Source organism: Phoenix dactylifera, chromosome 4 (genome assembly GCF_051530095.1).
Source record: "Phoenix dactylifera cultivar Ajwa chromosome 4, Ajwa_hap1_PhDact_Kaust_v1.1, whole genome shotgun sequence".
NCBI lineage: Eukaryota > Viridiplantae > Streptophyta > Magnoliopsida > Arecales > Arecaceae > Phoenix > Phoenix dactylifera.
In genome coordinates this window covers 54,706,209-54,732,355 of record NC_143193.1, presented here as the reverse complement: position 1 = coordinate 54,732,355, position 26,147 = coordinate 54,706,209, and the positions used below count along the sequence as shown (strand labels likewise).

Here is a 26,147-nt window from a genome sequence, read left to right as displayed (position 1 = left end):
CTCGGTCGGTTTTCCCAGGCTCACCGACTAGAACCACTCCGATTGTTTTTCCGGGATCACAATCGAACCCTACTCGTTGGTTTTACCCTCGGCTCATCAACAAACCTAACACAGTTGGTTTTCCCTTTGGCTCACCAACAAACCTTACACAGTTGGTTTTCCCTTTGGCTCACCAACAAACCTTAACCCCTTGATTCAATCCCTTGATTGAATCAAGTTACAAGATATTAAAACAAAGTATAAAACAAAACAAAGCTTCTTAAACAAGCAAATATGACAATATAAACAAATAGAGTAAAGAGAAGCCCTCAAACGAGTTTTGAAGATGAAGGAGCTCGGCTTCTTCTTTACTTGACCCTCTTCTGATTTGGCACGAAGTAGAGGATCACCGAGGCAGCACACGGATGGAGAGGAAGCTTTGGGATTCACTTGGATGCTCTTCTTCTCTCTATTTTACTTTGAATGGCCCTTTTGTGCTTATGGGAGATTTTCCTTGTAATCTCTTTGGAATCTCTTTCCTAAATGATCTCTCCCACTTCCATGCCTTCTCCCCTAGCTCTCCTCTTGTTTTTATAGCTTTAGATGGCGTGGAAACAAGAATCTAGCCGTTAGAGACAAAAATAGAGCCGTTGGACACAGTCTGCACTTCCTGACAATATTACCGTTGGGATCGGAGTCGACTCGCGCGATCAGGAGTCGACTCGCCTGTTGCAGGAGTCGACTCGTGCTTTACTGGAGACGACTCGGCCACTGTTCCAAATTTGAATTATAGTGCATCCTCGACTGGGAGTCGACTCGTCTTAACCCGGAGTCGACTCGCCAACTTCTGGAGCTGACTTGGCAATTTCGGAGTCGGCTCATCCACTGAAGTCCGTGGATCCAATTTTGAATTTTGTCCTCTCGAGTCGACTCGACTGTCCTGGGAGTCGACTCGAATCTCAGAGCCCGAACTCCCGATCCTCTGTCTTTTGGCTCGTCCAGTCTTGGAGTCGACTCGAACTTCCTTGGAGTCGACTCGGCTCTCAGTTTGCGAAACTTGGTCTTCTGCCTTTTTGATGTGAAGCTGTCTTGGAGTCGACTCGAGCTGTCTGGGAATCGACTCGAATCTCAGAGGCAGTAACTTGGTTTTCTGTCTGTTGATGGTCGCGGAGTCTCGGAGTCGACTCGTGCAATGCGGGAGTCGACTCGAATCTCAGAGTCCCAAAAATGCTCTCTGACTTTTTCCTTGTGTTCCGCTGAGAGTCGACTCTTGCTTTCTTTGGAGTCGACCTACCAACCATCGGAGTCGACTTGCGTTCCACTGGAGTCGACTCGAATCTCAGACCCGAAAACTGCTCTCTGACTTTTCTGCCTGTGACTCCTAGGAGTCGACTCAAACTTCTCCGGAGTCGACTCGGTAAACATTGGAGTCGACTCGAAATCCTCAGGAGTCGACTCGAAGACTATTCTTTTGAATTTTTCCTTTGATTTTACTCTTCCAAATTGAATCCTTTGAACTTTAAGCTTGGGCCAATAAATTGTAGCTTTCTTCCAACTTGAGAGCTTTGGAGGCCTTCTTCCAACTTGCTATGTTCCTTGCAAAATAAATATCTTTCTCCTTGCAACATAAACATTAGTATTTATACTTCAAGGTTTTGTGATCATCAAAATCAATCTTTGGGTCATCAATCTCCCCCTTTTTGATGATGACAAAACTTGGAGTATATGCAATATAAAAGATATTGTTTTCTAGAAGTAATACATAGCTGAGTTGCATGAAGTAGAAGACATGTATATTTAAAACATACTTCATGATAATGCTTTTAGATTTAATCAGCTTAACATAATCAACATATTTCAATTTCAGCTTTGTAATACAATTCAAAAACACAACGCATTATGAGCATATACTTAAAGATTTCTCCCCCTTTTTGACAACATCAAAAAGATAGTGAAACATTAAGCACAAAGATCAGAATGCTCATATATTTCTTTTCCTTATTGTACTCTGATTTGCAAGTCAAATTATTGCAAGGATATGAATCATATAACTCAAGGCAATAATATTAGAATCAGATTAATGAGCATAGATCAGAGCCAATTAAGATAATTTCAGAGCAGAACACATCGAATGTGATACCACAGATAGTTTTCTAAGCAAGTGTAGGTGGAATCTTTCTTAAGTTAATTCAAGAAGTACCACACGAATGGAAATCTAACCTCTCTTCAATAATAAGTATGAAAGCTTGTTCATTTAGGACCTTTTGCCCAATCTATTAAGTATTTTATCAACCATGAGAGCAATTTAATTAATTTTCTTAATGACTTCAAAGTTCTTTTATGATAATAGGAGCATTGGGGCACAAATATCAAAATATACATTCATGCAATTTTTGATACATCTTAGAGCTCTTTTAAAGACTTTCTTTTATTTCTTTAAAAAATAAGCACAATTTGATACATAAAATAATGAATTTGCACAAAATTGAAGTTCCAAAGAGCAAGCCAATTAGGACTCATTAGTGAGGTTCAAAATAGATTTTCTAAGAGATACTCAAGAAAATTTAATACATTGTTCTCCCCCTGTTTCATTAAATTAGAGGCTCTCAAGATTTGTAATTTGGTTCATGAGTGATGCATAAGATATACTAACCAAATAACACGCCTCAAGGTGTATCATAAAAATTTTCAGATTTAAGTTTCAGATGATACATATTGGAGAGTATTAGGATTACTTTTCATTTAGTATTCTTTCTCTCTCCTTTAGCTATAGATTTATGCAATTAAGTCCAATAAGACCTCTCCTTCTGAAATTTTCTTTCTTCCCCTCAATTGATCATTCCATTTAAGAGTTTAGAATCCTAAGATAATGTTCAACAAAATTGTCAATCTCAAAAATATATTTTCTATAAGTTTCAGCTTATTTTCATAAGACTCAAGGTTTGAGATAAGACAACCTTTATAGAACTCATCTCAAGGTAATTAAAGCATGTCTTGCAATATAAGGAGGTTCATCAAAATCAATCCATAAAATTCAAAGCATGCATCAAAATAAAGTGTCTTTGGGATAGGATACTGAATATCTAAAGCTCCCCCTCAAAAGATGCATTCTTCTTTAATCATTTTAAATTGTTGAATTTCAGATTTTAGTGATAAACGTGAATAACACTGAAATTCTGTAATATCAAGAATGTAGAGTGATCTAGAATTATTCAGAATTTATAGTAATCACTCTTTCTAATCCTTTAAGAACAAGTTATGCTTTCTCCTAATCTTAGAGAAAATGTATAAAAGTATTAATCAGAAAATGATTCAATTGAAGCTCAATTTCTTTCAAAAGCATTTACATTTTCTTTCTTTTAGAGTCATTTGAGTGAACTGAAATATTTCTAGTTTTAAGATCATTCACTCTATTGATATTCTGATGGAAATCTTTAAGAATGTAGGAGAGAAAAACATATAGATGATCATTGAGGTATATATATTTATAGAACTCAATTTCTTAATCATAGTTTTTCACCAATGTATTCATGAAACACAATAAATCTTTTTAATATCAAAATAAGATCATATATTTAGAAATTTTTGTTTGCAATCAAGATCATCGAAAGACACATCATTTGGACCAATATTAGTACATTTTAACGATAAGAAAAGATATGTTTCGGATGCGTATCGGAGCAATCAACCAAGGCATCAAAATTAATTCTGTTTTTCTTAAATTAAGATTTTATTTAGAAATCATATTGAGTTTAAGCTTTTATACGAAATCAGATTCTGAATTTCATAAAGATTTTCAAAAGAGGCTTTCAAAGTCATAATTTGAGATATGGATCTTCCACATTGTAGCTTATCTTAAATCATTACGATTGAAAACACATATTTCAAGCATATTCAGAATATTTGTATTTATGTTGAATTTTGGTATGAGTTAGCACATTATATACCAAAGTTAAGCAAGTTGATGGATAAGACAAACTCAATTCATTTTGCCTAAATAGAGATATCCTTCTCTTCTCCTTTTTTTACAAATTTATTTAACTTTCAGATTTTAACGATGATTGTGAATAACAAATCTGAATTTTCTTTTCAATAAAACCAAACAAAAGATGTTATGTAGCATTTCAAATATTCAATCAAATTGTCCAAGTATGGGATACTACAAAAGATATTGAGAACCCATAATTTAAAATATCATGCCACATGCAAAATATAGTGTGTGTTAAGTCATACATTAAAATATTAAGAACAAGCATGTCAAGTATCAAAATCAATTCTTTTCAAATAAACTCCCCCTATTTAAATATAATTTTGCACTGATTTCATCCTTAAAGTGTGTTTCCATGTGACTAAAAATTTGAATTGATTCTTTCTTGTATACTTTCATTTACTTTGTCTTTCTTTTAACTTTCTTAAGCTCTATACTCTATTTGCTCCATATCCGGTAGAGTTGGGAAGGGATACGAGGTACTACCACTAGCTTCCCTCTTGTGCCGTCCCTAATATGCCCTACACCGAATAGTTGGGTCAAATAGTGCCGGGTACTACCACTAGCCTCCCCATTGGCACCATCCCTATGATGAGCAATATAGAAAGGTTAAAATGTTTACTTCAAACTCTCCCTGTTTGAGTGTAATTAATTATAGATTTTATCCCTTCCAAATGTGCCGAATATATTATGCTTGTTTTGCTTTTCCTTAAGATTGAAGTACTTGCCTTTGCTCAGATTTTTCATCTCTTGAACAATGTCCATTTTCTTTTCTTTATCTCTCTCTCTTTTTGTTATTCTCAAGTAATCTACATGAAAGAGCAGAATAAAGAAATAATGAAATGTATCGTATAGAGGTATATCATGCAAATACTATTTTCATTATGCCCAAGAATTCGTAGCTTCTCACAAGTCATTCTAAATCAGAGTTTTAATCATATACTTGTGTATTTCATGGTTATGATACAGCCATAGAAATATTTTAGATTGAGCAAACCATGAAACAATTTCTAAAAGTATAAGTCAGTCAATACACATATAGACATGATATCAAAAATTAATAATTAAAGAATTTAATCATGCCATAATAGGATTTAAGTTATTGACTTTGCTCAATTAATTTGTGAGAAAGGTATCTAAAATTACCTATTCATTATATGTTCTTCGAGCCAAACTAGATTTCTTATATGTGAACTTTTGGCTGAAGAAGATCCTCTCTCTTGTTTGCATGTGAATGTTTAGTGTATCTTACATGAAGATATCCTTCAAGTTGAAATTTCTCATTTTTCTTTCTTGAAGGAAGGTCATTAGTTTCTTTAAGATACAAAGCATTCATCCAACATATATATATATTTTTTTTTAATTAGATGACTCGATATGAGATATGACAATAGTTGCATGTTGAGTCACTTTACTCAAGAGATTTCCTAAATATAAGCAAGCACATATCACTTGAACTAAAGAGATAGATTCATTGACCAAGATAGTTCAAGGACAAGCATGTGAGGCAATAGACAGATTTATCAAGGTCAAATCAATTTAGTTTAGATTCTATTTGCTTAAGATAATTATCAATAAGATGTGTTAACTAAGTTTTAATCAACTTATCTTAAACGTTTGTTTCTATCAAAATTCAGATTATGACGTATTTGTTATTAATAAAATATGATTAATTAAAGTTAGATTGAAGTCTTGCACAAGGTCACATAATGAGCATACAATCTGGTCTACTAGCTGTATGATAAAATAATTATTCTATCATGCTTCAATACAGCTTTAAACAATAGATCTACTTTGCTCATCCTTTACAATTTCTACAAGATGGGGTCATAGATATACCTTCTTCACGCCAATCTTCTATAAGAGTTTTCTTGTGGACTAACATTGGTCAATGAAGATCCCCTTTCCTGTTTGTCTTAATTTGGAGTTTGAGAGAAGATGTTAATTCATTCATCATATTTCAAACTCACCTTGCAATATAACTATTCATATAAATTTTCATTGGTAGAACAAAAATGATGCCATCAATATGTGCTATGAGCAAGCAAGATATCATAGATTCTTCTTTTTGATGCATAGATTTATCACTATTACTTTCTATCAACAAGGTTGCTTAAGCTTTTATATCATGCTTTTGATGCTTGTTTCAAATCATATAATGCTTTATCATATTTGTAATGAGTGTTTTCAAATATGGTGGTTATCTAACATATATAAAGTAAGCACATAGGAGTCCATTCTACACACTCATTTGATATAATGTTTATAAAGCAAACAAATGATAAAGGTGATTTTTACTTCTAATCATGCAAGAATCTTATCAAGATCTATTTCATCTTTTCTTGATTTAATCTTTTAGTAGTCATCATTAAGTGTATATCTGAAAAATCCAATTTGGTTCTAATTAACAAGTTTTTCAGATTGTTATATGTAAAAGATTTAACCATATAATTTGATTTTAGTATTTTGATAATAGATCATTAGTCTCATAAAGAATAAAATAAATTGATACTTCTACAACTAGAATTTTTCATGAATGTTCTATATGCATTGCTTGATGAATGATATCCAAGGATAGAAATATCTTTATTAGATTTGGCATTATTTTTCAAGAGAACATATCAAGCATAACATGTACGACTGAAAAATATGAGGGATACGCAATAGTTCGTTTTCTATTTTTCAGAAGATCAAAAAAAGTTTTCATCAAAGATAGATCTAATAGAAGTCATATGTATGACAAGCAGTGATGATAGCTTTTAAAAATCATTTAAGTAGATGACTATCATACAACATTGCCTTTTTCAATTCTTCAAAGATTCTATTAATCCTATTTTACCTAAGGTGTCCTTGGTGCTGAAATAATCGAATTTAATATTATTTTCTGTGCACAACTTAACATAAAATTGGTTTTCAAAACTATGCCATGATACATTACTTTCATAGTTTGCAAACCTTTATCATTTGATCGCTTTTTGTGAGTTTGTGCCAATGCAGAAAATATTTCAATTTGAGTGCCAAGAACAAGGCTAATGTAAGCTTTTGAAAACTTAGTGTTGGAAACAACATCTTTAGATTTAGAAATTGATTCTTGTTTGTTTCCTTAGTTAACATGCATAGCAAACTTTGACCTTTAAGAAGATAATTTTAAGTAAGCCAATGGCAAGGTCTTTTGAGATTAAGTACATACTAGCATGAGTTGATTTTGTATGCTAAAGATGGTTTCTTTAATCTTGGTATTCATAGTGCATATATTCAAAAACATACCAAGTACACATTATCATATCTATGATCAATAAACAATAATGCCATGGATAAAAACTCTCAATCAAGCATATAGAGAATTCATAGAATTATTCTTAATAAATTAATCATTTTGCAACTTATCCAATAGTGAGTAAAGTATACTATAAAATGAAGTGATTTGATTATATTTCCAAAAGTATTTTCTATATCACAAAATTGATCAATACATGCAATTCATATTTTAATCGAATACTAAAGTAATTTCAATATGAGAGGATGCAATAATAACTTATATCATTATTTCTTTTATTTAACTCATTCTTCTTAATTATATTTTAAATTCAATTCCTTAGCACATGTCTAGAGCACCCATTGTTTAGATAACATCTTTTATTAGAACCTTGGATAGCTAGACATATTTGCTGAAGAATAATCATATTTTCAACTTAGGAACCCAAGCTCTTTTGGGTTCTTGTAGGTTATCTATAATTGTTCCTTTTGTAACCCATATTTTCTTAATAGCTATTTTGTCCATGAATTTACAGATTTTAGGATTACAAGGGATGTATTTCTGTATCCTCTTGTTGAATTTAACAAACTTAGATCGAACATGAGTAGTAGAAAAACTTTCGGTTTTCTGTTTTTCCCTTTTAGGTTCATCAAATTTGTAATGTATAGATTTAGGAACAACAGAAGAGATTTTACTTAGCTTTTGTTTATCAGTATTATAAGAATCTGTTTTAGAATAATTAAAAACTGTTTTAACAAACATATTCTTAAAAGATTTTTGGGTGTACCAAGGTTGATATCCTAATGTAGCTTTATCAAATTCAGCTCTTTGATTATTTATCATTAGGTTCAATTTTTCAGAGCTGAGGGTAAATCTTTCAACAACAGGTCTTAATTTGTCAACTTCTTTAGTTAATCTTCTGTTATCTTCTGAAAGTAATTCATTGTTTTTCTTAAGTTTATCATGACTTTTAGTGAGAGATTGATCTCTTTGATTTAGTTCTTGATTTTCTTTCATTAAGATTTCAGTTTTACTAGTTAGTTTCAGTTTTTCATCTATTAGAATTTGATTTTCTTTTGAAATTTTCAGATTTAGTTTCTTAAGATTTTTATTCTTTACAGCTAATTTTCTACATTCACTATACAAATCGTGAAAAGCATTTAATAATTCATCATAAGAGAATTCGTCTTGAAAATCATTTGAGGTAAAAGTAGATTCAGATTTTACCTTGTCTTCCTGTGCCATAAAGCACAAGTCCGTTACCTCTTGTAGTTTCTTGGAGCTAATATCATCATTGTTGCTCCTAACTTTTATTTTCTGGCTTGACTCTTTCTTGGTCAAGGCTTTCTTCCTTTTTATCTCTTTCTTCCTTTCTTCTTGCTTCCTCTTTTTCTTTGTCTTTAGGAAGCTGATTTGCCTCGGAGTCGACTCGGACCTTATTGGAGTCGACTCGGTTATCTTGAGGGTCGACTCTGAAATACTTGAAGTCGACTCGACTGAGGTGGGAGATTCAACACCTTTTTCTGCTGTCTCATTGTTAGAATGTAATTGAAGCACATGAGAGCTAATCTGAGATTTATCATAAATATTTTCTAAAGTATCCCAGATCTCCTTAGCAGATAAGCATGCAGAAATTTCATTAAACTTTGTTTCTTGAATAGCACAATATAATATGTTCATAGCATCAGCATTCAATTGTGCTAAGTCCTTTTCATTAAAAGTTTGAGAGAGTATGTGAAGATCATTTATTATGATTTTCCATAAGTAATAGTTTTGTGATTGAATAAAGATGCGCATGCATATTTTCCAATGTGTATAGTTTATGCCATTAAATAGTGGAGGTGTATTAATTGAATGTCCTTCTCCTAGAAAACTATCTATTTGAGTTGTCATGATCTTTGGCTCTTGATCGTGAGATCAATGATTAAACTTAGAGCACCTGCTCTGATACCACTTGTTGCCCAGTAGATACAACCCAAGAGGGGGGGTGAATTGGGTCTTTCAAAACTTTTATGCTACTTCTAAAACTTTTTGATTAACTATGCTAAGTTGTATAGATGCACAGTGAAAGTTAAACTTAGCAAGGGTTTGATGTATAGACTTCGACTTGATTAAATATGCTTGCAACTAAAGGATGTGCGGATAAGAATTAAGCAAGCAATTTATCTAAGTAAGTAAGTGTGTTAGTTAGACAATAACTAGAGGCATTACAAACACAAAGGACATATAGTGGTTCGGTGCACCCCAGCACCTACATCCACTCCCCAAGACCTCTTGGGAATTTCACTATAATCCTACCGATTACAGCCGGTTGTTTTACAAGCTCACAACCCAACTTGTTGTTTTACGAGCGCACAACGAACTCGGTCGGTTTTTCCAGGCTCACCGACTAGAACCACTCCGATTGTTTTTCCGGGATCACAATCGAACCCTACTCGTTGGTTTTACCCTCGGCTCACCAACAAACCTAACACAGTTGGTTTTCCCTTTGGCTCACCAACAAACCTTACACAGTTGGTTTTCCCTTTGGCTCACCAGCAAACCTTAACCCCTTGATTCAATCCCTTGATTGAATCAAGTTACAAGATATTAAAACAAAGTATAAAACAAAACAAAGCTTCTTAAACAAGCAAATATGACAATATAAACAAATAGAGTAAAGAGAAGCCCTCAAACGAGTTTTGAAGATGAAGGAGCTCGGCTTCTTCTTTACTTGACCCTCTTCTGATTTGGCACGAAGTAGAGGATCACCGAGGCAGCACACGGATGGAGAGGAAGCTTTGGGATTCACTTGGATGCTCTTCTTCTCTCTATTTTACTTTGAATGGCCCTTTTGTGCTTATGGGAGATTTTCCTTGTAATCTCTTTGGAATCTCTTTCCTAAATGATCTCTCCCACTTCCATGCCTTCTCCCCTAGCTCTCCTCTTGTTTTTATAGCTTTAGATGGCGTGGAAACAAGAATCTAGCCGTTAGAGACAAAAATAGAGCCGTTGGATACAGTCTGCACTTCCTGACAATATTACCGTTGGGATCGGAGTCGACTCGCGCGATCAGGAGTCGACTCGCCTGTTGCAGGAGTCGACTCGTGCTTTACTGGAGACGACTCGGCCACTGTTCCAAATTTGAATTATGGTGCATCCTCGACTGGGAGTCGACTTGTCTTAACCCGGAGTCGACTCGCCAACTTCTGGAGCTGACTTGGCAATTTCGGAGTCGGCTCATCCACTGAAGTCCGTGGATCCAATTTTGAATTTTGTCCTCTCGAGTCGACTCGACTGTCCTGGGAGTCGACTCGAATCTCAGAGCCCGAACTCCCGATCCTCTGTCTTTTGGCTCGTCCAGTCTTGGAGTCGACTCGAACTTCCTTGGAGTCGACTCGGCTCTCAGTTTGCGAAACTTGGTCTTCTGCCTTTTTGATGTGAAGCTGTCTTGGAGTCGACTCGAGCTGTCTGGGAGTCGACTCGAATCTCAGAGGCAGTAACTTGGTTTTCTGTCTGTTGATGGTCGCGGAGTCTCGGAGTCGACTCGTGCAATGCGGGAGTCGACTCGAATCTCAGAGTCCCAAAAATGCTCTCTGACTTTTTCCTTGTGTTCCGCTGAGAGTCGACTCTTGCTTTCTTTGGAGTCGACCTACCAACCATCGGAGTCGACTTGCGTTCCACTGGAGTCGACTCGAATCTCAGACCCGAAAACTGCTCTCTGACTTTTCTGCCTGTGACTCCTAGGAGTCGACTCAAACTTCTCCGGAGTCGACTCGGTAAACATTGGAGTCGACTCGAAATCCTCAGGAGTCGACTCGAAGACTATTCTTTTGAATTTTTCCTTTGATTTTACTCTTCCAAATTGAATCCTTTGAACTTTAAGCTTGGGCCAATAAATTGTAGCTTTCTTCCAACTTGAGAGCTTTGGAGGCCTTCTTCCAACTTGCTATATTCCTTGCAAAATAAATATCTTTCTCCTTGCAACATAAACATTAGTATTTATACTTCAAGGTTTTGTGATCATCAAAATCAATCTTTGGGTCATCAAAGATGTAGAGAGGTTGGGAGGGTTCGACGGAGAGAGAGAGGTGGGGGGTTGGGGCTTTGGCAAGAGAGAGAGGGTGCCTGCTGGTTTGAAATGAAGAGATTGAGAGAGATACAACTCACAGTTTCTCTTTCCTTGTTTCTAATTTCTCTGCTCCTTTTCTTTCGTCTTGCTCCTCAGCTCCATGGCGGCCGCAAGATTTTTCCTCCGCCCGCTGCTCGGGTCCGAGCCGTCAAAATCCTTGAGTTGCTGTGCCATTACCTCCATCGTAGTCCATGGGCTTGCTCGGGTCCCTGTCGCGGTCGCCATTGACGGGGAGGCGGAAGTAGTTGGCAAAGGGGAGGAGAGGGCGGAGGCGAAGGTCCGGAGGAGAGGGCGAAGGCGAAGAATCCGAAGGAGAGGAGAGGGGAGACCGGGAGAGGGACGTTGAGGGAAGAGGGCGGCGCAGTGAAATCGGGCCTCGGAGGCGGTGAAAACTGTGAAATAGAATCGGGCGGCCACAAACCCTAAGGTCCCTAAGCCTAACTAAGGAGAAGTGACCTGGGCTGAAATTAGGCCGAGGCGAGGAGTTGGGCCGAGGCAAAGAAAACAAGCTGAGGCAGGGAGTTGGGCTGGCCCCGGGCTTTGTGGGTTGTGGCCCTGATCTATCAGTCCAACAGTTAAACGGGTTAAACGGGTCAGACATCTAAAACCCATATCCGATCCAATTAATAAACAGGTTAAACAGATCAATCTGTTTATTATCCGAATCTGTTTAGACCAAATTCAAAATTATTTATAGCGGATCGAATATGAATCGCGTTAGTGGATCGGATCATATTTTGCCACCCCATGTTGGAAAAGGCGGTTAAGGGACGCTGAGTATGGTGTGCACGGGACCACGGGAGGTGAAGCGTTCGTGCCAGCGAGGACCGTCCTCCATTAGGTGGTCAGCCGAAAGGGCGCCCCCTCCTTCCCATACTCAATTAATTCCCAGTTCCTAGTTTCCCGGTGGGAGAGGAGCCGGCGGCATCCAGCTCAAGGCCAAGGGCCTTTCCGATTCCGTCGTCGTCCTCTTTCCTCCTCTTCGCCAGCATAGATTCCAGTCCATATTAATTATTGAGGCCTCCATAATAAACAGTTTGCGCTTCTCTTGGACCCAGATGGATCATCCTCCCAAGCAAGAGGCGGCGGCGGCTCCCACCACCACCAACGACAACAGTTCAAGTTCAGGTTCAGCGGCCCCCAAGGCGCAGGCCCTGCGTCTCTCCTGCACCAAATGTTTCGACGCTCTCTGGTTCTGCTACTGTACGCACGCAATCCTTCTCTCTCACTCTCTCCCTCCCTCTGACTATCTGAATGCTCCATCGCCATGGCCATCGCTCGCTCTATATATATGCTTGATTTGGATTGTTACATTACGCGCGTTAGTTCGGCTGAAAAGTCGATCTTCCGGGTCTTGAAAAGAGACGAGAGCCCCCAAAGTGGGAGCAGCAACGGCCCAGCCCTCTGCTTGCTCTCAGATTACGATTGTACATCTTCCGATTTGAGGTCCGAATGGTGGATGTCCCTATAAATCGAGTGTGTCTCTGACTATATCTTGTCTTCCCGAGATGCATCTTCTGCCGTTTTTGCTCAACAGCTTATTCACCCATCTCTAGGGCCGCTCCAATTCCAATTTTCAACCATAGAGTAAGCAGGGCGCTGATCTAGGTGGGAGGAACGATACCGCCTTATGCCGCTCAACTATTTGTTTTATTGCTCCCTCCGGTGCAATGGAGGTGGAGGTGGCAATCGGGTGCTCGTAGCAGGTCTAGTGGGATTGAGTATTGATGATAATCTTTTTCCTGCGTGGTGGATTTCATACTAAGATTCAAGCTTTGCTGGATTTGAGGATTCACTTGGTTTTGGGTATGATTAGCTCGAGCTTTTTCCTACTCTTTTTTTCCAAAAATGGAATTTGATTTCTGAATCTACGTACATCGTAGATCAGATCTACATTTCGTAGTTTCAGAGTGGTTTGATAGTTATGCCTAGAACTTGGATTGAATCAGGAACATGTCCAGAAAGCCTTGTGCAAAGAGGCTTGAAAGGGCTAAATTTGCAGTCATTGATCTCCTGGGTGATTTTCATGAGAATTGAACACATTGGATGATCTGGTCAGACTATTTTTGAGCTATTCGCCTGCCTGAAGGATAGTAAATGAATGCATCCTTAAATTTTGGGCAGTCGACAAAATGATCCTTTGAGAGCCAATTCTAAAAGATCATATAGTTTTAACATGAACGCAAGTATAGAAGCACAAAAAAACTGGTGATTTGGTTTTTTCAAACTTGATTGAGGAAGAATCAAGAGGTTTGAAATCTTTCAGTTAGCAATCCACCATGGACTGGCTATTGTGTTTAAATATGATGACCATGAATGAGTGCAAGGCTTTTTATGATCTTTTTGTCAATGATGATCCATTGCCATGTTGATGTATCAATATCAACAGACAAGTTCAGACAACACCATGTTCAAAAATCCAATTCTGTGAAAGCTTATCGTTGGTTGGCACCATTGGATCTGGGAGATTCGATAATGGAATGTAAAAATTATGTTGGCCAGCGAGATTAGGAATTCATGCCAGTGCAAGTTGAGGCAGCTACTTTTCTATGAAGCATTGGGCTTATAAGTTATTCCTCTAATATAATTTTCAATTTAAGCATTACCTCAATGAAGTATAACTATCTAAGTGCTACAAAATGCTAATCTTTTAACCCAAACCAAGCTATAATAGCTTAGACTGTTGTGGCAGGATTAGGAATTTATGTTTTTCCCCCCTTTAGTTGCTGGCTTTAGTTTGAGGGTTGTGGTTCATTTGTTTCAGCCAATGCTTGTGACCAAATTTGGATTGCTTATGTTTCAATTCAAGGCATAGGACCATCCTTACTAATATAATTTGAAGTCTATGAATGAAATCTTACCAGATTTTATCTCGTTTTTCCCCCTTTATTTGGATGTTTAGATCTATGTGTCATGGGCTTAAGAATTCATTTGCGGCAGTTGTGGAATCAGTTGATTTTTCTTTCTTCTTTTTTTAAGTTTTTATTTGAGATTTGGTTGTGAAGAAGGGATTCTCTTTTTTTTGGCACCTCTTTTTATTTATGTTATTTTGCTCCTGCTGTTGAGTAAGGAAGAGTTAAGGTTAAACCACTCAATGGGGTTGCTGATGAGGGTCGACAAGCCTGGGAATCAACCCTTGTTGGGTATTTTGTTGGCCTCAAGCCCCCGTATTCCACTGTCAATGCAACAGCTCATAAACTCTGGGATAGCCTTGGTTTGGGATGCATTTTGGGCTGGCTGAGCCAAGTAAAAGGTGGTCTTACGGTCAATCTATGCTGCAAAATGCTTGTTTTAGCACAGGATAGCCCTATATATTCTGGCCTGATCGTGGCTCACAATCTAATGAGAAATGCTCAAACCATATACACCAAATCTTGGTTGGCTGATTTTAACCTGAGCTTAGCTCAAACATAAAATGATTTGCCAAGCTTTGTAGTAAGGGAAAATGAAATAGTACATTGATTGTTTTGTTTTTTGTATTTCATGGATTAGAGGTTGTGTTCAGTTAAACATTTCCTTATGTAATTCTACAATCAACATCTCTAATGCAGAGACATGCATACATGCACATGCATATCTGGCTTAAAGTTTCACCTAAATTCAAGTTGTGTCGAAATTTCTTAAGCCCAAGCTCAGGCGAACACAATGTCCTCTGAGTATATGGGATGACCTAGCCCAATATGCAACCATGTTATTCAATGGCACAAGGTGCATATTTCCAAGACAGTACCTTCAATTTCTGAATTTTATTTGTGATATGCAGCTACGAAAGGTTAGTGATTTAAGCATGGTTATCAATTGGAGAAAAGAGAGGAATTGCCTCCACATTGACTGCATCAAATCATGAAAATAAGGAAACTTCATTGCTTTGATTGAACACCTCATATTAATCTTTGAAGAACATGAAATAAGGAATGTTCATTACTTTGATCGAACACTTCATGTTAGTCTTTAAAGAAAGTTATGTATAATTTATTTAAACAGAGATGGACATTATAGAAATAAGTTGTGGTGCAGAGTGATGTAATACCTTGATCATGTATATGTTGACCCTGAACAGATTGCACAAGACTTGAGGATGTGATGACTACACTGTTGATACAATTTTCATATAACGCTGTGTTTTCACGTGCATCAAAGAATTTCTCTTTCTGTAGCAAGGAATTTAATGCCAACTTCTCAGTTTATGATGCGATGTAAATACTTGTAGGGTTAGTCTTGTTGTCTCATTATGTACAATTCAATTTCTCTATAGTTGTACCATCTGCTGATGCTTGTGCACCATATGGCAGCTCCATTTCACCAGATGCAACAATACTACAGATATGGAGAATTTGACAATTGCTTTGGGAAGTGGAATGCTCTCTTTGACTGTTTGAGCCTTAAAACAAAAAAAGTCATCAGAAGTCCAGGTTCGTCATCATTCTAACTATACCTTACATTCACATTGATATATTCTTCTAAGCCTAGACAAATAACCTAGTTAACTACAAATGCATCGATGAATAATTTAAGATTATATTGTCCATGGATAATTTAACTTTTTTCTCTAGTTGCCTTGTAACTTTTACCCCTACCTGTATCTGACAAGATAACTCCCTCGAGGATCTATTTGCCTTTTTTGCCTTAATGTACTGTTCAGAAGTCATTTTCCATCAAATTAAAGAACTCCGATATGGCCTTCTTACAAATAATTTCTTTCTGCATTTTTTTTTACTAATTGGTGTTGCAGCCATTCGGCGTGGATTCTAATGCTTGATTAGTGTTGGTTGACTCATGTCTTTGATTTGTAAGATGTATGCCATAGTTTATTCTTGGCTTATGCTGTTAGTCTTTGAGGCATCATATGATCTTGCTACGTCTTTTCTCTGTTTCGGTTTTTTGTTTGATTGTTTTTCTTTCTTTCTTTCTTTTAATGTGTGTGTCTTAGGGGAGGATTTCTAAACCTTCTTGGGGGCGTTTGGTATGGGATGATCGTCCTAGGATCAAGGGTGATATGGGTGAAGGTGATGAGATCACCGCATTTCGTTGCACCACGGTGATCCTACGTGGCGGTGATCTTAAATCACCTCCACTCCTCAAATCACCCCCTAACTCGATGATGGGATACCCGTCCTTGAGATCGGGAATCCAAGATCACCCCAGGGCAGTGATCCTGGATTGAAAGTTAAAGACAAAAATACCCTCAAGTTAGCAGAAAAATTGATATATCAATATATTATCAATATATTATGTCAATGTTATATATATATATATATATTATGTTGATATTATATATTATGTTAATGATATATATTATATTATAATATATTACTAATCATATTATTATCCTATTATTATTGAAGGATAATTTTAAATTCTATTAGAAATATATTATTATATTTTATATTGATATAATAAAAATATTTAATATATTACTATATTACTCCTATTTACTTTATTTTTCTAATCAAAATAATTATTAGTATTAAAAAAATCTATTATAAGTATAAATAAAAATATTAATTCTATAATGAAAAATAACATATTTTTATAAGATTAATAATTTATAGGTGTAATAAATATATTTTATAGAATATATTAATAATTAATATATTGATAAATATATTAATATTTTATTATAATATATTTTATATGATTAATAAATATATGATAATGGCTACTAAAAGTAGAATATGTGACAAAATTATGGAGCTATTATAGGAATTAGTATATTGACTTACATTTTTAATTCATGAGAATTAAAAATACATAAAAAATTCATCTAAGATATATCAAGAGTATTTGTGATATTATGTAGTTAGTGATCTTGGATCTCCGTACCATACCAAACAAGTTACTCATAGATATCCGGGGATTTTTAATCACTGGATCATGGCCTACCAAACACGATGATCTTAGATTATCGGGGATCAAATCATCCCAGCATTCGGATCACCGGGGATTTTAGATCACCGTGGTGATCTTGTTGGGGTTACCAAACGCCCCCCTTGGGTTTATCCTTTTATTTATCAACAAATTCTTTGTTGAAAAATAAGTCAATATCCTGTCTCTCACTTCTTCGATTCATGCTAGCTTGTTTTTTCCTTGTCCTTTCGACCATTCAATGCGAGCCTGAGCTCGTCTATTTCTAGAGGCGCGTGCATATCCTTTTTATTTGGAGAAAAGATTTGATCGAGACTTAATCTCCAGGCACCTGCATATCTTTGTTGCACTTGTTTATACCATCTCCCTGGTTTCTTCACCACTTAATCTTGACTGACATAACCGCTGCCATGTTTTCTCCAACGTATTCATTCGTGTAGTGCTGCCCTTGTTTTATCAACCATCTACCTCAGGCATTCCCCCTTCCCGGCCTCTATGAATGTCATCTGCATTTGCTTAAATTTTTAGATGGCAGCCGATGACTGGAAATTTGAGAAAACAATAAAAAGGAACAAAAAGAGAAGGGAGCAATGCCGGAGTTATTGCAGCTATTTGTAGCTTTCTTGACATCGATTTAGATTCCTCAAAAACAACCCCATGGCATCACATTAGAATGTTGGTTTGGTTTGGCTACTGCAAGAGAATTCACCGGTAAGATTTTGTGAAGAACTGCTCGCTTCTGTGTCGAAGGGGCATGGAAGCCCAAAACTCTTAGAAGCCCAAAACTCTTAGAAGCCCAAAAATGTGTGCTCCAAAGGGCCGTATTTGAGCGGACGGTTCCGGCTCAGCCCTTTCTTCTCGAACAGGAAACAGATCAGGCCGCACGGATGGAAGCCGTTGGTTGGCTGGTTGACTGAGTCTCGTACATCCCACCGTCCAGCATGTAACAAGACATGAGAAGAAACCGGAGTTTAACGCCGCTCAACAACAACAATAATAATAAATATTAAATAATAGCTATCTGTGTTCATATCAAAAATGTTTTTTTTTCTGTTTATAATATTATTTAATTTTATATAGTATCATGTTCTTTTTTAAAAAATAAATGACTATGTTAACGTAATTTATTTTTTTATTTTATAGTTACAAAATTTAATTATTACTTAGATCAATATTTTTGCTTATATTTTCAATTTTCAAATAAATGTAATTATATATTGTTGCTGGAAATTGGATCCGGGGGCGACCGTCGGCTGAGAAAGAGCAGCTCCGGTGCTAGAATGGCAGGTGGCGGTCCGTCGGCGAGCGGCATCCTCCGGAAGACCTGCAACAAGCCGGTGGCCGGGGTTTCCGGCGCCGGCCCTCCGATGCTTAAGTTAGAGGGGGCTAATGTGTAGAAGGAGGGAGGAGATATGTTTTTTGGGTTTCAGAGTCCCCCTCTAAGGAGGGGGATTTTTCTTTTATAAATGGATACACGTGTACCTGTGATATGACGGGACGAATTAATGGGTTACCATCATGATTGCGCGTGATCGTGTGAATAGATGAGTTGTCGTGGAAGGCCTGAGATTTTGGGCTGGCTGGAGGTCCGTGGAGATTGTGCGCATTTAATTATTGACAGTTGTAGCAGGATATGGTCCCTGGTTGATATGCCGTGGCGTGGCCGGCAAGCAAAGCATGGTGCGGTGGAACTGCTACAGGGCTTGGCCGCAACATGTGGACGACGAGCTCGGTTTTCTGGCCTTGGCCTGCATGAGCTCGGTCTTCTAAGCTCGGCTCGGCCTGCATGAGCTCGGCTCGGTCTCGGAGCTCGGCTCGGCCTGCATGAGACTCGGCTCAGTCTCTGATTTGGGTACTTTAATTGTATTTGTGGGGTGGTCCATTTTTCCCCCAACACTACCTCCGACTTCCGAGTTCGAGCTGCTTTTTGGCTCGAGCGAAGGAAGTAGTCCAGTCGTCGATTGTCCTGTAATATAGGCAAATGTCTATGGAGATGTATGTGCTAAGTAGATGTACCTCTCGTGCAGTCGGAGCTAACGGCTTTAAGCCGAGCTGTCCAAGCCGAGATAAACGACTCTGCTCCGAGGTTGACTTCAGTGGCCTTCTTTGGCTTGTGGTCGACTCAGCAGGGTGCCCCCACTCAGATCGGGGTGTGTTGTCGTAGGAGGCGTCGAAATTCGTCGAATGTCGTCGAAAGTCGTCGAAGTGGCGTCGAATGTCATTGGAATGGTGTCGAATGGCGTCGAAATGGCGTTGAATGTCGTCGAAATGACGTCGAAGGGCGTCGAATGTCGTCGAAGGACGTCAAATGGCGTCGAATGGCATCCCGAGCTTGGTCGGGGCATCATTGGAGACACATACAGGAGATGGACTTCGTCCGTTGGCGATCGTGCGCCCTTATTCGGAGCGGGGCGACGTTGGAGATAGAGTACCCGTATGTCGTTTTTTGGATTCTCCGATCTGGAAATATGTAAAATATTGAAAATTATTTAAAGCTAAAGTGGCGTCTTGTACCTTTTGGAGATATTTTGATGGCTTTCGAGCTTCGAAGTCCCTCAGGACTTGGCTCAGCACCGGCCTTCTGAGGTTGGCCTTTGGAGCTCGGTCTTCTGAGCTCGGCAGCCTGCATAAGCTCGGCCTTCTGAGCTCGGCAGCCTGTATGAGCTCGGCCTTTTGGTCTCGGCCTTCTGAGCTCGGCTTTCCGAGCTCGGCAGCCTTCTGTGCTCGACCTTCCGAGCTCGGCAGCCTGCATGAGCTCGGCCTTCTAGTCCATGAGAGGATTTAACTTCATAGTACTTTCTTCGGGTGGAATCTCCTGTGAATCTAGCTAGAGGAGCGCTCATCCTTTGGAAGGCATTACAAAATAAGGCGTCAGCCGAGCTTTCATTATGCAAATTTTTTTTTTTGAAGCCTTGCAATGATGAAGGAAATAGCTACAGCGTCGTCATAAAGAGGGCTCAACACCCTTTTGGTCTTAATCGAAAAAGGAGACGTGACTTTCGCAGTGCACGGATGCTTTGAGGAAGCTCCTTCTTCTGAGCTCGAAGCTTCAGGTGCCTCTACTTGCCCGCCCTCTGATGGTATTGATGATGCCCGCGAGAGGTCAGTTGTCATTCTGCTCCTCATGCGGCACTGGGTTTTGTTCCTCGAGCTCTCTCCTGCAGGCATGATCACGGACAAAACAACTCAACCGACCTCGACGGACAAGTGCCTCGATCTCGTCACGGAGCTCGTAGCAATCCTCCATATCATGGCCGCGATCTCGGTGGAAGCGGCAGTACTTTTTCGAGTGCTTCCGCGACTCTGTCGATCGCATTCTCAATGGAGGTCGGAGGTAGCTCTGACCCTCAATCTCCATGAGGATCTCTGCTCGGGTAGATGTGAGGGGAGTGTACGTCTGAAATTTTTGGAGGGGAGACCCCGGGCGAGCTAGGCTTTTGGGCTAAGGAGGCTCTTTCTCATGCCAGGGGAATCTGCTACTTGGTTGGGAGTGCTCCTCCTGGTGCTTCTTTTGCATCTTGGCAGGTTGTTCGGCTGCCTCCCGCCAAGAGGCCATTGTTTCCTCAGTCTTGGCGTACTTGCGAGCTCGGGCCAACATTTCAAGATAGTCGGTGGGGAAGCTCTTCTCGATGGAGAAGAGAAATTTGTAGGACCGAGCTCCAGTCTTCAATGCCGACATGGCGATTGATTGGTCAAGATCGCGGACCTCCCATGTGGCCGAGGTAAAGCGACTGATGTAGTCTTTTAAGGATTCTCCCTTCTTCTGCTTGATGTCGAAGAAGGAGTCTGAGGTCCGGCGCTGACGCCGGCTAGCGGCAAAATGGGTGGCGAGCTGCCTGCCCAACTGTTCAAAGGAGAGAATCGAGCTGGGTTTTAGTCAGGAGAGTCGATGGAAAGGCTTTGCAGAGTAGAGCGTCTGTGGCTCCTTGGAGTGTCATGAGGACCTTGTAGCTCTCTAAATGATCCAGAGGATCGGATGAGCCATCATATGGCTCAATTTGTGGCATCTTGAACCTCTGGGGGATTGCCTCATCCATGATCCATTGAGGGAATGGAGACTCTGTTGTAAAGTCAAGGTCGGCGTCTCGCTTTGGGCCTCGGTCTCGAAGCATCTGTATCTGCCGCTTCAAGTCCTCGACTTTTCTGCCGAGCTCGGGTGGGGCTCCTGTTGCAGCTTGGCATGGGACAGACCCCGCCTCAGATGGATGCTCCCGTACTCGAGGCGTTAGGCTTCGGTGCGAGCTCTCAGGATAATGGATGCGGGACAAGCCCTTCCGGCTTGGGGGTCGAGCTCGGTGGGAGCTTTAGTGGTGGCGACGCTCTACAGAGAAATGACGCCCTGAGCGGCGTCCTGAGGACTCATGCTCGTGAGGAGAGAGTAGATGTTGGTTTTCTACTTGCTGTAGGCCTTGAACGGCCGCAGTGAATGCTTGGACTTGTTGAACAAGCAGGTTGAACTGCTCTGGTTGAACTTGGGGGACTGGATCCGCCGGAGGCCTTGGTGATGGGTTCTGGGTTGAGTGTCCAGGACTTGGTACGCGATGCCGGGAGGCATTAGAGGCTCCCTTACTCCTTAGCTTCATGGCCGCGACTCGGGCCCTTCCTCTAGTGCCAACTGTTGCTGGAAATTGAACCCGGGGGCGACCGTCGGCTGAGAAGGAGGAGCTCCGATGCTAGAATAGCAGGTGGCGGTCCGTCGGCGAGCGGCATCCTCCGGGAGACCTGCAACAAGCCGGTGGTTTCCGGCGCCGGCCCTCCGATGCTTAAGTCAGAGGGGGCTAATGTGTAGAAGGAGGGAGGAGATATGTTTTCTGGGTTTCAGAGTCCCCCCTCTAAGGAGGGGGGGTTTTCCTTTTATAAATGGATACAGGTGTACCTGTGATATGACGGGACGAATTAATGGGTTACCATCATGATTGCGCGTGATCGTGTGAATTGATGAGTTGTCGTGGAAGGCTTGAGATTTTGGGCTGGCTGGAGGTCCGTGGAGATCGTGCGCATTTAATTGTTGACAGTCGTAGCAGGGTATGGTCCCTGGTTGATATGCCATGGCGTGGCCGGCAAGCAAAGCATGGTGCGGTGGAACTGCTGCAGGGCTTGGCCACAGCATGTGGACGACGAGCTCGGCCTTCTGGCCTTGGCCTGCATGAGCTCGATCTTCTGAGCTCGGCTCGGCCTGCATGAGCTCGGCTCGGTTTCGGAGCTTGGCTCGGCCTGCATGAGACTCGACTCGGCCTCTGATTTGGGTGCTTTAATTGTATTTGTGGGGTAATCCAATCCCCCCCCCCCCAACACACACACACACACACACACACACACACATATATATATATATATATATATATATAAAATACAAATGGGTCCGGATATGCTTACACTGATATTATTCCGTCAATGTTAGCCGTGGAGGAGATCACCGGTCTATCTCCTCCGCTATCGTGTGCGATAAAATTTGGCGACGAGACCACCGTCGCTGCCGCGATGGGAGGCAACCACCGTGAAGCTCGACCCCGCCCCCCTCCGCATCCCAAAGCTTCGATCCTTGCTTACACTGCTTCCTGATACACCGCCTCGTCGCCTGCAACGAGAGACCTCTCCCCCGTCCCTGTCCGCGCCCATCGACGCCCTCCCGAGTCCCCATCGTCTAGATCTCCAACCCCTAGCTCCTTCCCTTGCTCCCACCTCTTCCCCTGCATCCCGACCTCTGGCCCGTCGGCCGCTTTCGCCCCGCCCTCGCCCCGCCCTCGCTCAGAAGGCGTCCACGGCGGCGGAGTCACGACGGTGACCCAGAGGTATCGTCCGCGGGTTTCGTCGGAGAAGAGCGAAAAAGGAGATGGACCGATGCTCGCCTCCGCTCCACCTTTTCTTTTATTATATTTCATTCTTTTCATATCTCCTTCCGTGCTGGACGGTGGGCTCGAGCAACCAACGGCTCCCGTCCGTTTCTTCCGCCTGAGTGGAAAGACTCTGAGCGGCCGGATAAGGCAACCGCTTCGATATAGTTCTCACGTTCCCGAGACTTCTGCCGTGAATTTTCAAAAACGTTTGGTGGCTAATGGAGGATTGACCTCCTTAGTCTCCACTTACCTCAAAAAAAAAAAAAAAAATCCCTATCGTGCTAACGAAAGTTGTACTTTTGATTATTGTTGATTTCTTTTGTTGGCCTTTTTCGTCTTTTGGTTCGTTGTCGTTGTTTGCAGTATTCTCCACATCACGCATGTATGCCTGGTACATGTTGTATGTTGGTCTTGCTGCTAGCTTCAGGGCTGCCCCTATTTGGCTGCAGGAGATTTTAGAAGCTCGGGAGAAATCTAATCCACATATCTGGGAATATCGGACGGTTGAGGAAGCCTCGGTGAATTGGTGGAAGATGTACAGCCATTTTTTCAAACTCTCTCCTGAACCTGATTCGTGAACCGAATACTGATGATGATCGAGACTGCTGTATTCTTTTTCCCCCCCGAGTGCGCACATTATATTGCTTCAGCTCTTCATTTATTTTTAACCAGCTCTCCAAAAATATGGGCTTAAAAGGCGGAAAGATTTTTTTTATTTTTTTTGTCAAACAGCATTTTATTTCAAACAATTCTAACATGAGTACAGTCTGGTGAAAATAAAAAGCCGGAAAGTTCTGCTGCAGCAACGTATAACTGAAAAAAAAAAGAAAAAGAAAAAAAGACAGAGATACAGAGGGGGCTGTGGAGTCTAGGGGGGGTTTGGATGCCGTGCCCCGTGTCGCCTTTGCAGCTTTATTTGTTGTTTCTGTTTTAAAAGCAGTAAAACAGAAATAGAAAATCGAAAAATGCTTGGATGCTCCTTATTTTCTGCTTTGTTGTATTTCGAGGAATCTAATATGGAAATGCCCATCTCGTAGATTATTATACAATGATATCTCTAGTACCAAGGCTTTGTCAAAAACCCCAATCATCATTTCAAGCCACGGCAGAGATGGTTAAGATGATGGAACCCTAGGCATCTTTAGTTGTGCATCTTGAGCTTGCGATGCCGTGCACCACCAGCTGGTCGTCGTCCTAATGGGCAAAGACTTTACCGATGACAAACTGGTGCAGCTCTTCGGAATGGACGGTGGATGATCTGAGTCGATGGTAGTAGAAGGGAATAGAATGCATTGGCCTTGCTTTCTATGGTGGGATTAGTCTAGCAGACGCTGCTAAGCCAATTAAACGACTGAAATAATCTAATCGAGCGTCATGCATGGAGGGATCGAGAAAGGGATAGGATTAAGAAGAATCTCCATGCCCTGAGCTCCACGGCAGCACCTCGGAAGGTTCGGTGGTGTTGATAGTTACCCTACTTTTTCTTACATATAGGAATCCTTCTTCTAATCTTGAATTTCAAGCTTTTAGTTGTCCGTAGGCAAATGATAGTTGTAACAAGCCCCGAAAACTCACATGATGGTGGCTAGGGAATCTCGTACTTTTAGTACTCCTTTTGATTTATATGTCCATCCCTTTGGATAAAGACTATGACATATGTCCAGCTCTTTTAGATAAAGACTATTTGTATTATAATATAATGCACCGCTCTCCGCTTTATCTGCTTGGCATTGATTTTTATGCTCGGTCCTTCTTTAAATAAAGACTATGATATGTTAATATAATGCATCTCTCTCTCTCTGCTTATCTGTCTGGCGTGACAAAATTGCGTGCCTCTCTCTCTCTCTCTCTCTCTCTCTCTCTCTCTCTCTCTCTCTCTCTCCCTCCGCAGATCAAGTGTCCCATCCTTCAGAAAAAGTGGGACGACTGGAAATTGTAGCAAATGCGTGAATGTTGATGCAGTCGGAATCACTATTATTATTGCTGCTATCTTTCTTTTTTCTTCTTCCACTCTCTTTTTCCCCACTCCTCTTCATCTGCGTCCATCGTCTCGTGCCTTTATTTCTTTACCCGTTTATATAAATAGCAAAAGGTCGCTTATCTTGATGGTAAGTTGCTGAAAGGATGCAAGTCTAGTTAGAGCTTCTTGATTTTTTATTTTATTTTATTTTAATTTTTTTGTTGTAGCATAGCTCACGATGATGAAGACATTGATAAGTCCTCTGACCACGTGAAACGTAAGTGCATCGTGGACACCAAAAACTCATATGTTGACGCCCATTGAAACGTTATTTAGAGGACGATCTTTGACGTGACCCAATGCTCCACACAAAATATGGAAGTCTGTCTTCATCTCTCCTTTGCCTGCTGAGAGCTGACTCTTTGCAGGAGCAACCCTAGCCATACATTCAAGATCCAATGGTGATGCGGCACGCCGAGTGCTAAGAAATGTCTGTTGTTGGTTGGTCCCGCAAAAGGCTTACGTAATTATTTTGTCCCAATTGGCGCAGACTTAGAGCACGGGTGTGCAAAATTACTGTGAATTCAATCCAGATCAAATTTTCGATGCAATTTTTATGACCGTCACACCAGAAAGCTGAATGTTGTTCGGTCGATCTATTGTAAGATAGAATGGGGGATCTTGTTGGAAAACTTTAAATCAGTACATAAATGTAGAATTCTCTCAATATAGAATGGGAGATCTTGTTAGAGAACTTTAAACCAGTACATAAATGTAGAATTTTCTCAACCCTCATGATGGTAAAAAGAAGAGGTGTAGAAGGTTTTTTCACAATCGGAATAGTTAAGTGTCCATATATGTAGAGTGTGTACCCAAATAAAATGTCCTTGTTTCTTATCATACATATTTGTAGTTGTTTCAAGCAATACTTACCTTCTTTTGGCAGTTTTTTAACCTGATAACTCCCTCCTTGATGGTCGTCGGTTGTTACTTGTACGACTAACTCCCTCTTATTCTAATAACTTTCTCTAGCGAGTTAATTCCAACAATGGACCATTCGAATACGATATCTTGTATAAGTGAGATATGGCCAAACATGGTTCTTTCAAGTGTCATGCACAAACAATTGCCAAATCTTGATTAACCTTATA

At 40.2% G+C, this 26,147-nt stretch overlaps 1 protein-coding gene across 3 annotated transcripts; it reads left to right on the top strand.

The window, feature by feature from the left end:
- The first annotated feature begins 12,126 nt into the window (after window positions 1–12,126).
- LOC103696330 (uncharacterized) lies at window positions 12,127–24,919 on the top strand. 3 transcript variants are annotated; one of them, XM_088720729.2, is made up of 4 exons: window positions 12,127–12,175; window positions 12,393–12,537; window positions 15,627–15,746; window positions 23,400–24,919. In XM_088720729.2, exons 2-4 carry the CDS (start codon window positions 12,393–12,395, stop codon window positions 23,612–23,614), a joined length of 480 nt encoding a protein of 159 aa, XP_088576855.1. In that variant the 5' UTR covers window positions 12,127–12,175; the 3' UTR covers window positions 23,615–24,919. The 3 variants fall into 3 exon arrangements, with proteins under 3 accessions (XP_088576855.1, XP_088576853.1, XP_088576852.1); XM_088720727.2 differs by having other exon boundaries at window positions 12,145–12,279; XM_088720726.2 differs by lacking the exon at window positions 12,127–12,175 and having other exon boundaries at window positions 12,182–12,537.
- The last annotated feature ends 1,228 nt before the right edge of the window (window positions 24,920–26,147 follow it).

What these genes read in the sequence shown, in the direction of transcription:
- LOC103696330 (XM_088720729.2), top strand. Translation starts at nt 12,393, where the DNA reads ATGGATCATCCTCCCAAGCAAGAGGCGGCGGCGGCTCCCACCACCACC. An exon ending in CGCTCTCTGGTTCTGCTACT is followed by an intron (nt 12,538 to 15,626) that starts GTACGCACGCAA and finishes ACCATATGGCAG; the next exon opens with CTCCATTTCACCAGATGCAA. An exon ending in AAAAGTCATCAGAAGTCCAG is followed by an intron (nt 15,747 to 23,399) that starts GTTCGTCATCAT and finishes CGTTGTTTGCAG; the next exon opens with TATTCTCCACATCACGCATG.